At 44.9% G+C, this 13,062-nt stretch overlaps 1 protein-coding gene and 1 long non-coding RNA gene across 5 annotated transcripts in view; one reads left to right on the top strand and one right to left on the bottom strand.

Moving 5' to 3' along the window:
• The window catches only part of LOC119174581 (GRAM domain-containing protein 4), a 121,604-nt gene that overhangs the window by 63,929 nt on the left and 44,613 nt on the right, over positions 1 to 13,062 (bottom strand). The window contains exon 1 of one of the 4 annotated variants that reach the window (XM_037425560.2): positions 479 to 629. The exons of 1 other annotated variant lie outside the window; for it this stretch is intronic. In XM_037425560.2, coding sequence (XP_037281457.2) covers positions 479 to 598 — 120 coding nt within the window. In that variant the 5' untranslated portion in view covers positions 599 to 629. Of the gene's footprint in view, positions 1 to 478; positions 630 to 13,062 lie in introns of those variants that run through there. 2 more of the 4 variants (XM_037425559.2, XM_037425563.2) reach the window with 2 other exon arrangements.
• LOC142817775 (uncharacterized) overlaps positions 1 to 13,062 on the top strand; it is a 37,343-nt gene that overhangs the window by 21,148 nt on the left and 3,133 nt on the right. The window lies entirely within an intron of this gene.

Below are 13,062 nucleotides of genomic sequence, written 5' to 3' on the forward strand. Positions count from 1 at the left end.
GAATAACTAGTGCAAAGCAAGCTAACCGCGAACAACAGAGACAGGAGGCAACCTGGCACAAATGTATTGTTCTCATAGGAGTTAGAAAGAAAGAAAGAAAGAAAGAAAGAAAGAAAGAAAGAAAGAAAGAAAGAAAGAAAGAAACTGCATTCTCATGCACTGCGCGACAATGGCGTAACTGCGGGACAAGGGGAGGGGGCGTTCCCTTCTCCCTCGAAGTCTTCCAAATTTTCGTGTACGTTCAAGCACTCACACGTTAAAACACATGCACGAACATTCAGAAAGGTTGGTTAAACACTTCCTGGTTATCCTCCCCCCTCCCCAAAAAAGATTGTTGTCGACGCCCCTATATTGCGAAAAATCATGCAAGCTCACACACACCGCGTATCGTCAACGGAGCAGCAATGCAGGCAGCGAGGTGGCGAGTCACAACTCGCACAACGCGAAAACGAAGCTAGGAAGTATTGCGACGACTCACTTTGCTGTAGTAGCTGCGGATGAGCGCGATGCGTCGGTACGAGATGCGTCTCCTCTGGAACCGGCGGAAAGACGGACCGTTAACCACGGCGGCAGTCTGCACCGCTGCCGCAAGATGCATGACGGATCACCGCCTGTCGCGCCCGGGGGACTTTCGCGGCTCCAAGTTTATCTCCGATATCGTTCAACACATCCGGATCTCGCTGTAGTCGCAACACTGCTTCGTCGTACATCTCTGCCATGCTCTGGAGGACAGCTTGTTTCGAAACTATTCCTCTTTGACGGTACACCACATTGTCTTTTCAGCACATACTTCCTCTCTTTGTCACAGCCTTGTCGAAGACACTGTTGTCAATGTCCAACTTATCCCTAACATACACGGATCTTCTGCATCCGTTTCCATAAATGGCACAGCACGCTTAACTCCAGAAGTCTGGGCGTTGTCAAGAGTCCAGCTGAAAGTTAGTCTTTAGGAAACTTGAAAGCGATGACGGTAGTTACCGAAACTGCCGGGAACGGTGCACAAAACGTTACATAATTGCAGTAACTTGGGTCATTGATGTCGGCCTCGGACCTCAGAACAATGTTCCCTAGGCTTCACTCTGAACTCGTAGATTCACGATGGCATAACGGTACCCGTAACGGGACCTCAAGCATGGCGTCGGCGTTCGCAGGTTTGATTAAGTTGAGGTATGATCACCACGTACTCATATCGCGGATGACAAAGTGCCTGCCGAAAATTGCGGAAATAGCACGAGTAAATAAATAAAAAAAACTGGCACACATTCGTAAACGGGCACACGACGCTGCTATCTGTCAGTCACAAGGAATCCACTCTAGTAGGCGGCGCTTGCTTGTTTCCGCAAGGTCCGAAGCACTGGCGATGTCCAAGTTCTGCGACAGACACTTTTGAGACTTAGGCGTTCAGAGCTTCCCTTCGGTTGTCCCTCGATATTACGAAAGTTTACGCCGTGCATTCAAATCCTGTGAGCTTCTGTACGTAACGTTTCGTACTTCCAACGCTTGCTTATATGGTGGACCGCACAGCGGTCATTGCACTCACACAGCGGTCATTGCAATGACGCAGCGGTCATTGACGGACACCTTTCAGGCTGCTGTCAGACACCAGTTCTTCTTTCACAGTTCAGCTCAAACAGTTTCGCTCATCATTCGACGAACGCATACCATTCGATGTCGCGTTCCACAGGCTTTCACACGGGCACTTCTTTCCACAGATTCATGGCTACGCTTCAACGTAAGCACCGCTGTCACTTCCGTCACAAATAAATCTCTCTGCGCCGGAGGAAACGAACGCACCTTCTTCGCGCACGCACTGGGACATCAGGAAGACGAGTCTCGCGGTCCGAACAAATACCAACGACGTTTTGTTGCTCACCACGTACGCTCCTGCGAACAGGCACGAAGCCACTGCCGATTCAACCAGCTATGGAAGCGCGTACTTTCATGGATGGAAGGGGGCCCCTTTTTCTTCAGAGCTAAAGACCGCACGCCAGTCTTGCCTGTCGTAGAGCGAGTGGCGGCCGGTATACGAAGGCGCGGCACGCGTCTTTCCAAGGTCACCACCGCCGGCAACCACCGTCTTTAGCTGCAAGAGTTTCGCCAAGGAGCTGCCTCGCAGACAATGAGGGTGAGTGTTGAATCCTCGCACGAGGCAGGCTGGTTGACCACCGCTAATCACGGCGAAGGCGAGAGTGCGCGTATGAACAAAAGCGAAATCAAGGGAAAGAAAAAAAAAGTATGATAGCGCGCGAAGAATAAGGCGACGATGTGGTGGAGTGACGCTTGGCCGAGACAACTGCAAGCTGCCCCCTCGGCTGTGGAGGACGTGCACTTCATCAACACATTTCCTTTGTCTCTTTCTCTCTCTGTCTAGTTTCCTGTTGGCTTGGAGTCATGTAACGCGATGTCCGAAGCACCCCCCTCCCATTTTTTTTTTCCTCAGTCTTCTTGTCTCGTAATCCGGCTGCCGCTAAATAATACCGCATGCAATACCCTGCATAGCTTCCCTCGCCACAGCTGGCTTCCCGCAACTTGCCCTAACTTTTAACGAACCGACTCGGCCGGCTTCCTCCTTGGTAACTTCGCCGCTCATTCCGTTCTCCTTATAGCAAAAGCTGTAAAGCCGAGGTGCACCTACAATAGTGCTTCTATATACGTAGCTCGCAACCTCCTTTCGCCGGAGGGGACATCATTCATGAATCATTAATCGTGCTTACCCACTGGGTGGCGTATACGCGCGGGGACCTGGAGGTCAGACTGTGGAAATCACCACCGGTTTTTTTGCAAGAAGCACGCCCTCACACACTCTCCGACACCTCAAGCGACGTGTCGTCATATAAGGTTGAACGCTTCGGGCGCTATTGCGCGCGCAAAAGATAACTGCATTCGAACCTCTAGGATGTAGTAGTGATTCTGAGGGAGAAAGAAAAAGGTTGTGCTAACCTCTGCGACCAATTCGGGAACACGACCAAGCGCCTGAGTGAAGGAACCCTGGTGCTGTAGCGTTCGTGTATGGCAGAGGTCTCAAACTGGCACGTGAGACGTCCTCGGGCCACATCTTCATGCGTGTGTGTTAACCACGATTGCGTTAAAGATTTCGTTTCTCTAAAGTTTAACCGTTGGGGGTCGGCGTCGTTGATCTTGAGGAAAAAAATCGCCGATGTCCACGAGCGAAAACTCAAGCAAGATGTGAATAACATAAATAATGAAGATATCTGGATCTAGTGAGAGTGAATCCCATGAAGGTTTTCTGCGTGGAAAGCGGGTGTTCTTTCACTGAGTCACACACTCGTTGACACTTATTCGGGAGATTAAAAAAAACAACACTATATGAATGTTATGTAGTGGCAGGAGTCTCCTTAACGAATATAATATTGCTTGAGAGAAGCGTAGAATCGCGTCTCAATTGCGCAACGAGCGTGTGTTTTAGAAGTCCACATTACAAAGCGCTCAGACATGTTTATTCATCGTCAGCAGCAAAAGTGTCGACAACTTGCGAGTCGCTGCGTAGCTTCACATGTTGCTTTACGGACGCGTTAGGTGGACTTTTCGCTGACTAACAAAAAGGAAGAATTCACAGAAAGAAGTGGTCACATCTAAGGATTATCATCATCATTACGATCATAATCAACTTTGCCTGTGTTCTTGCTGTAGTTATTCTACAGGATAGTTTGGCATCGCCAGTGTTACGCCCACAGACGTTGGTTTTCTCGAGATCCTGTTGAGGCAGAAACCGAGAACCGAAGCGAAGCCAGCAACTGAGAAGGAGGTGCGCATGGGATGATGATTATGCAATTGTGTTCTACCCTTGGAGGCGAAGCTCAAGTGTCTTCTAAATTTTTTTCTTGCATCCCCACCGCCTATACGCTAACGAACACGTTGATAATCTAATAGCCATGCAATAATTTTATCACACTTTGTAACGTTACGAAATAGCTCAATTACCAAAGCATCTCGTTAATGAACCTACACGCTACATCTAATTCAGCTTAACAACCAGCTCATTTTCTATTTGCATCGATGCATTCAGTCACTTCTCACGAGCGCGTTAGCACGATGCATGACGTGCAAGGAAGCATATATACTAATCGCGTGTGATGGGTTACTGCCAATAATAAACAAGGACTAGGTGTGCGAGCTCTCGGCTAAAGCAGACCCTCCGTAATGACTTTGTAGGTGGCCTTTTCGATGACATTGCATAGGACTGGACACAATAGGGCGGCGTTTTTCTGTTAAATATTGAATAATGCTCCCGAAACCCTTGAAAAAATAGACAGTTGTTACCATTGCTGACGATCTCGATTGCTTGTCACCGAGTCATTTGCATAGTTACACGCGTAGTCACCTGTACATACCATCAAAAGGAACTATATATAAAGAAGGAACTTCAGGCTGATATGTTATAGGCCCGTGTGCTCAGATTTGGGTGCACGTTAAAGAAACCCAGGTGGTCGAAATTTCCGTAGCCCTCCACTACGGCGTCTCTCATAATCATATGGTGGTTTTGGGACGTTAAACCCCACATATCAATCGAACTTTGCTGCAAAGATGCATCAGCGAGCCGTCCGTCGCCTCGTCTCTAACATAGATAACGTGTATGAGCGGCAGTCAGCCCGTAAGATGTTAACTTCTCGGAACGTGCGTAGTCTTCTGTTATCAGTTATCGAAATAAAACTGTTCTAAGTTCGCGCTTCGTGCAACACATCGTAGCTCCTTTCTGTCCGTGTCTCGGTTGCGCAACTTAGTGAATTCGTATTTATAGCAAACCAACAGGCTCAAATTGCAATCTTAGTAAGACACACACAGTGATTAATAATAATAATAATAATAATAATAATAATAATAATAATAATAATAATAATAATAATAATAATAATAATAATAATAATAATAATAATAATAATAATAATAATAATAATAATAATAATAATAATAATAATAATAATAATAATAATAATAATAATATCTGGGGTTTCACGCCCCCAAAACCACGCGATGATTATGAGAGGCGCCGTGGTGGAAATTTCTGATAATTTTTGACCATGTGGTGTTCTTTAACGTGCAGTAACATCACACAGTACTTGGGTCTCTACCATTTCGCCTCCATCGAAATGAGACCGCCGCGACCGGCATCGAACCCACGACCTTCGGGGCAGCAACCGGGCACCCTATAGCCACTGATTCACCGAGGCGAACTACAGCGGAGAGAAAAAAAAAAGCCCATAGAAATGACAATATCAAGTTTCCTTCCCATGGTTGGCGACGCGTGCTTATCTGTTAATCGTGATGCAATGAGACGAAATGCAACCGGCATGATGACATAATAAAAAAAATACGGAGCGCCGGTGCTCAACCGTATAGCTGCACTTTCGTGTTTTTCGTGCGTCTTTGTTTCTCTTCGAGCATATCAAACGAGAACTGCGGAATGAGACTTGGCGTTGACGAGTCATCGAACCCTCGCGACCGTCGGCTCTCCACCCTGCAGGCCGATGCTCTATCGTCACTGCGTTAGACAAACGCGCGAAAAAGTCTTTGTCGCATCGCGTTACTACACGCGAACGACAGCGCATTCGCATTAGGCGCAGCGCCATGCTCCCGACCGGGCTGGCAGAAATTAGGCTTCTTCTTCTTCTTCTTCTTCTTCTTCTTCTTCTTCTTCTTCTTCTTCTTCTTCTTCTTCTTCTTCTTCTTCTTCTTCTTCTTCTTCTTCTTCTTCTTCTTCTTCTTCTTCTTCTTCTTCTTCTTCTTCTTCTTCTTCTTCTTCTTCTTCAAACCACCAACACCACCACGCCCCCATTGGTAGATGCACGCGCTCTCACTTCCTTTGCAAACAAGGGGGTTGCGCGTCGCCCTCTTCCAAAGTGAGTGTTCGTTTCGGCGTGGTTTCGGGTCATATGATTACAGCAATGCATTGACGTCACGGCACTGTCAGAACACGCGTGCAGCAGAGTTAGTGAGCGTTAATATGATCGCTGTTTTCTCTCATCATCCCCTGCCTCTGCCACTTCTTTTGTCATGTCTGCGTTGTTCTTTTTTTTTGTTTTTCATGCTTTTTTTTCTTTTTTTCTACATTGTCCCAAGGCTGATTCTTTACGTGGATAAGAGTATGAGTCACGCTGCAACAGATAGAAAAAAAAAACGGTGTCCTCTGGCTGACTTGGAAACTAAGAAAAAGATACGGTATTTTCTTAATATTGTATTCTCCTGGAAGCGGATCATTGGAGAGAATATTGTCGTGTCTGCTGAATATAAATTTATCGCGAACATAAGTTTCTGATAAGCTTAAGCTTATGAGGAAGATAAGTTATGAGGAAGTGAACGTGAGTTTTTTTTTTTTTTTTGAACAAATGATTATATTGAGGCAAAGGATTATAGTGACCATAAGCTTCCTTTGAATGCAAGGTGTCCTTCAGCGTTTCTGTCGAGCTACATACTCATATTACAGCCGCACTATAACTGTGATCAAGCCCCCACTCTTGCTCATTTCAGCGAAACCACGCAACCACCAAGTTCCGGTCATACTTTTGCTGCCCAGGCCCGTATTCACAAACCAACCTCATCCTTATCTTACGTTTTCTTTAAGTTTGTGTAGGCTCTACCTGCATTACAAGGGCACAAAATTTTTTTTATAAAGGGGCTGCATTTTCGATAGAGCCAAAACGCTGTAAGCGCGTCTGCTCAGATTTGGGTGCACCTTAAAAAACCCCACAAGGTCGAAATTTTCGAAGCCTCTCTACTACAATGTCTCTCATAATGATATGTTAGTTTTGGGACTTTAATCCTCACATATGAATGAATGAATGAATGAACGAATGAATGAATGAATGAATGAATGAATGAATGAATGAATGAATGATCTGTTTATGTTGCGAGCAGGCACGTAAGTAAATGCGATGCACAATTTAAAAAATGGAGGGGGGGCATTTAAGACAGAAGTCCGCGACGTGCAATCTCGGTTAAACTTTTTGTACGCTATAACAATGTTCCATCATGCGTGCACTATGATCGGGCTTTGTTACGGGATGAACTACTTGACTTAACACGCGTCCCTTTAAAAAGAACGAAAACAGGCGAGTCGTCAACCTGTTTATAAGTATGTGGCCCCTTTTATCAAATCTACTTTTAGCCATGAAGTCGGGGACGCGAAGTCAGCATCATCCTCGGCCACGTTGCAATCGTTGCTTCATTTCCGTCTGGAAATAAGTTTTCTCGCGTTCTTTCACAAATTAAATATAATTTCGCTTCGCGTGACTATGCACCTCTCATCAGAAAAGAAAAGTCTCTGCGTTTTCCCTCTTCTAGCTTCGAGATCCAAGTCGGACGATTCTTCGTACGCATCTCCGTCAGCAGGAACTCACGTGACACCTTTGTGTGTGTATGTGTGCAGGCCTGTCTGTGTGCCTGCGTCTGCCTCTGCGTGTGTGCACAAGGGCGTAACAATAGGCATGACTCATGTCGCATAACCTGTGGCTGCTCGAGAAACATTTTAAAGCACGTGTGCAACCACGCACAAGGTCGTCGTCGGGGGCCATCACAGGGAAACGGCCTCGTGGGAAGCGATTCGCACTCGGCAACGCGAGGATGGTCACACAATGGCGTTTATCTACGTATACGCAGAGTGTGAAAAACCCATTCCACGCCAGCTCTCTGCTCACTTTCTCGTCTTTACAACACGTTTTCTGGGGGGCCACTGCGGTTATTCACGCATAACCGGCCCTCCTACGGCATTGTTGTTGCCAGGTGCAAAAGTCTAATAATAGTGGGAGCAACTAACTAAAAGAAGTGTCGCGCAGAAATAATTCAGGTTGTTGTTTTCGTGTACGCGAGAGCTTCATTGTGCATCTATCTATTAAAATGAAAGCCTAACCCCGGTATTCTAGAACGTCCCTTCACTCAACCCTTCACCTTCACTTGAGAAAGCCGATGGGAGCGCCGTCTCTAGGCACGGCAAGGCACTGCATATCAGCGATAATCTGCCGCGATTCTTGAGTAGCGCTGCGTCATTGTCAGCCGAGTGGTGGGGCAGTGCTCAACTCTGTCAAGTGTAGGATGGAAGTCGAGTCGAGGAGCTTTTGTGAATACCGGGTTTAGATTCCTCGTCAGTCATCAGACACGAAACTTGACCACCGTCGTCAACAAAAGTGACGCGAAAAGTCCCCGTCAAATGATTACGTCAACATATTACGTCGACATGACGTCAGAAGTCACCAGAATTTGTGACTTCATCATGGCGTCACATGACATGTCTTCACGTGATGACGTCATCCCAATATACATCTTCACTTGGTGGGCCGATCACGGAGGCCACGTAAAACCCCGTCAGATGCAGGAATCTTACAATGCCCCCCATTGTGGAGCTGGTGCAAAACCACGTTACGTGCGCGAAGCTTTCAAAAGGGGGCGGGGGAATACATTGGCTGAGAATACAAAAAAAAAGAAAGAAATATGGTGTTCCCCTTCGGGTCGTCTTAGGTGAACGCACAAAATACGTTGTGAATCTTTATGTCAATTTCATGGTTTAAACATTAGGGATCTTACGTCTGCCACCATTATTTAGCCTTACCTATTTTTAATGCTTTTATTTGCATGCTGGGTTTGTATGTAGTTCATTCATTTTTGTGCCAACTTTTTTTTTCTTCTTACTGCTTATATATGATGTCTAAATCCGCTTATATTGCGTTTACATCCTTACTGTAATGCCTTTGATTGCGCTGTGAGTATTGCCTAAATAAATAAATAAATTACTAACCAACAGTAATCGACATTTTACCGCCATTCAACCAATGGTGCCATGTCATGTGGTGACGACATCATGTGATGTCACGCCAGAATTTGGACCTTCAGCAACGTCACACATTCCATTTTTGCAATCTGTGACGCCACGACGAGGTAATACAGTGACGTCATCACGTGGCAATTTTCCTGCATCACTTGTGCTGTGTCTGACGCTGCAGAACGCTGATGCCACCGACACTCGACGCCGACGTTCAGTTTTCCCGTTTGGCGAAACAATTAGGGCTTTCTCCTTAAAATGATAATATAATATTAGAGTGATTTAATCTCACTGAAAGTTACACTGCAAAAGTGTCACCGTCGACAAATACACTGAAACCTAACTTCTTCGCAACGACTCCTCTCACTGGAGGTGGCTTTTTCACATGAACAACAGCATTGCGAAGAAGCCAACGCCAGCTAACACCAAGAGTTAGAGTGTTTGTCAAAGCTGGCTTCTCCTCAAAAAGGGTACAAGTGCGAAAAAGCCGCCCTAAGAGGTTCAACGACGTTTTGCTGTCAGTGCAGTAAATTTAAATGAACGTTGGCTGTGAAGCGGTTTCAAAGTAGACGTTTAATGCTTGCGTAACGTTGCCAAAACGTATGGATCACTAGCGAGAGCCCCTGCAAGTGAACAACCGTGCGTTGTTCAGTGTCAGAAGCTCTCACTAGCGATCATCCGTGCGTTGCTAAGGGATTGCCAAAGGAATTTTTTATTAGGTTGTAACCGAGCACAACAATAACCATATGCAACATTTGATTGTAGTTCAACAGAAGGTCTAGCTCGAGGCAAAATACAAAATGGCGAAGAAACACAGCACCATGTTTCTATAACAGCTTCTATAAGCAGTTGCAGCCATAGCTAAAAGTCCATGCTCCACCATCCACAGACGTCCTTCGCCCGCGTCACCGACAATAAACACGAGGAAGTCAAGCGGCGCCACGCGAGAACGTTGAAGAAGCTGCAGTAACTTTCCTGCACGCGGGGAAAAAAAAGAAATAAACGAAGAAGAAATGCTGCAGCCGGCAACAATGCTCCCGCAAAGAAAAAACCCGTTTCTGCTGTCGTTTCAGAGCTTGTACGTATGTACACGAATTACGTCAGTGGTGCAAATGAAAAAAGAAAAAGAAACCAAATGCATGTTATTGCTGCTTCCTACACGGTGGAATACCGGAATCACATACGACGACATCGAAGAAAAGAAGGGGGGGGGGGGGGGAGAGAAAAAAGGCAGACACGAGTATCTTGTCGTCCGGATTCATGCTTGTTTACTGCTAGGACACTACATAAGTCGTCATTGCGAAATCGGCAATATGTACGGGAAGAACCATGTAATTGTTTTACGGCACGAACGAATTAAGTCGTATCTGTGCGCGTTGCCAAATCTGCCAAGGGAAGTAATACACGCTTTCGCTGTTTCTCGAGCCTAAACGGCATTTCCTTTTCTTTTCTTTTTTTTTCGCCCGGTTTACAAACGAAAGAAAGAAGAAGTATGATTTGCTGAATAAAATTTGACGTCAGTCTGTACGATTGCGCACGCGTGAGAAACTACGTTAACTGCCCTTTACAATTGCATTTGATTGATCGATATGCGAGGTTTGACGTCCCAAAACCACCATATGATTATGAGAGACGCCGTAGTGAAGGGCTCCGGAAATTTTGACCACCTGGGGTTCTTTAACGTGCACCCAAATCTGAGCACACGGGCCTACAACATTTCCCCCTCCATCGGAAATGCAGCTGGGATTCAATCCCGCGACCTGTGGGTCAGCAGCCAGGTGCCTTAGCCACAAGACCACCGCGGCGGGGCTACAATTGCCATTCAATCTTGACTCTTTGCGCTGTGAATCGCGAATGCATTGCCAAATAAGTAAAGGTGGTCAGGCCGCTCACTCTGCGGAGACGTATGGAAGGTGTAAATAAATAAATAAATAAATAAATAAATAAATAAATAAATAAATAAATAAATAAATAAATAAATAAATAAATAAATAAACAGATTGTTCATGCCAATACGCCTCTGTAGCCGATGTATTTTCGGCATTTTCATTTTCTGATGGCCTTTTACGATACATGACCATGCTTTTTGATATAGTCTTACCGCGAATGCCTGTTTTTCTGTATGCGTTTGATGACGAATCCTAAAGTTGCAATGCTCCTGCTATAGAATGGTCATCTTTGACAGTCAGTGGACACAAAGCATCTATTGGAAGAGAGTTACTCAACATTTCGTTGTCATGTGGCCTTCACCAAATCGTTAAGGAATCAACTCGTAATGGCGCTGTTCTTGATCTGGTTTTTGTCACTACATTTGTAACTATTTTCAACTTTGAATGTGATATTATTTACGGCATATCTCATCACAACGCTGTATTGTTCTCAGTTCCTGGTATCGTTCTGAAATGCCGTTACACTTTCTTGCTGCACCTTTTCATATTTTGACCACGCTGATGATCAAGCAATTGCAGACGCCCTCTGCGACTCTTTTTTTTTTAATTTGAGCTTTAAAGCACTACCAGTGATCTCAATACATTATCTACTTTTTTCGAAGGCCTTGTCAATGAGTGTATCAATCGTTTCATTCTTTTGAAAAAAAAAAAAACGAACACTGAAATACCCCGGATGACTAGGAATATCTGACATTTGTCACGCCGTGTGGCCAGACTACGTCGATCAAAGCACTTTGGTGACTCAATTGATAAATATGTGGGGTTTAACGTCACAAAAAACACCATATTATTATGATAGACGCCGCATAGAAGGGCTCCGGAAATTTTGACCACATGGGGTACTTAAACGTGCACCCGAATCTGAGCACATGGGTCTACAGCATTTCCGCCTCCATCAGAAATGCATCCGCCGCAGCCGGGATTCGATCCCGCGACCGGTGGGTCAGCAGCCGAGTACCTTAGCCACTAGACCACCGCGGCGTTGCGCTCTGGTGACACGAAAAAGCTTGAACAGTTTGTTATCACCAAAAAAGAACTATCTGTTAAAATGAAGGTTGCAAAAGAACATTATTACAAGGCTACCTTGCCGAAACTAATGAAGGTCGATTCCCGTAAATGCTGGAAGGCTATCTTACCATCTGGCTCTTCATCACACACGATGACAATTGACAACGTTGCAGTTTCTGGTTCAAAGATTATCGCTTCAGCCTTCAACACCCATACTTGCACTCAATCTTTACGACTGACAACTCGGACATTCCTGCTTTTCGTTCAGAATCTCATCCTAGAATTGACGATGGGTCAGGGTCACCTGAAGGCGTACTTAATCTCATGTTAAACTTAGCCACCCAGAAATCATCTGGTCCCGACGACATCCCGACAGCTTTGCTAGTTAGGTACGCTCTTTGGTGTAGTAGATACGTCACAATTATTTTAAGAAAATTTCTCTCGTCAGCGACACTTCTTTCTCGAAGAAACGTGCATTCATTTTCCCCTTATTTAAATAAGGTAAAGTTCAATTAGTGAGCGATTACAGACCCATCTCTTTCACAGCACATTCTTGTAAAATGCTAGAGCATATAATCTTCAAACAGATTACGAAATTCCTTGAAACAAACGAAATTTTGAGCACTTCCCAGCATGGTTTGAGGCGTGGTCTTGGCACCATTACCCAACTGACATAATTTATCCAGCAACTCTTTAGGCATAGGTGACCGGGTTCATACCATATTCATTGATTTTGCCAAGACCTTCGACTCTGCATCACATCCTAAACTATTGCACAAATATTTTGTTATACTAAACAATGAATCATTGGTTAGCTGTATATCCGAATTTTTTTTCAGAGTTCACAATATGTGTGCTTCGACTCCACTAACTTGCCTTCGGTGCCGGTTTCATAAGGAGTTTCCCAGGTTTCTGTCCTAGGACCCCTGTTATTGCTGCTTTATATTAATGACATACCCTTGCACACTTTTGTGAAAATACACCTTTTCGTAGATGACTGCGTCCTGTATCATACTGGTAAATCTCCACTGGATGATGCCATTCTTAACAATTTATTTACTAATTTTTTGTAGCTGGTCCAAATCTTGGCAAATGAATATCAACACCTCCAAGACGGTCATTGTGTAATTTACCAGACGCTCATGTCCGTTAACTTTTGACTACGGTTATAACAATGTTAGTTTGTGCAGGGTGTCCGAATTTAAGTACCTTGATAACCTTATGACCTTATGGTAACCTTATATTGGTCCCACATGTAACAAAGATTTTAAAAGTTGAGGTTATCATTACCTCGTATGCTTCGTTTTGCTCCTCAGGATACCAAATTGCTTACCT

The sequence above is a fragment of the Rhipicephalus microplus genome, chromosome 5 (genome assembly GCF_043290135.1).
Source record: "Rhipicephalus microplus isolate Deutch F79 chromosome 5, USDA_Rmic, whole genome shotgun sequence".
Classification (NCBI taxonomy): domain Eukaryota; kingdom Metazoa; phylum Arthropoda; class Arachnida; order Ixodida; family Ixodidae; genus Rhipicephalus; species Rhipicephalus microplus.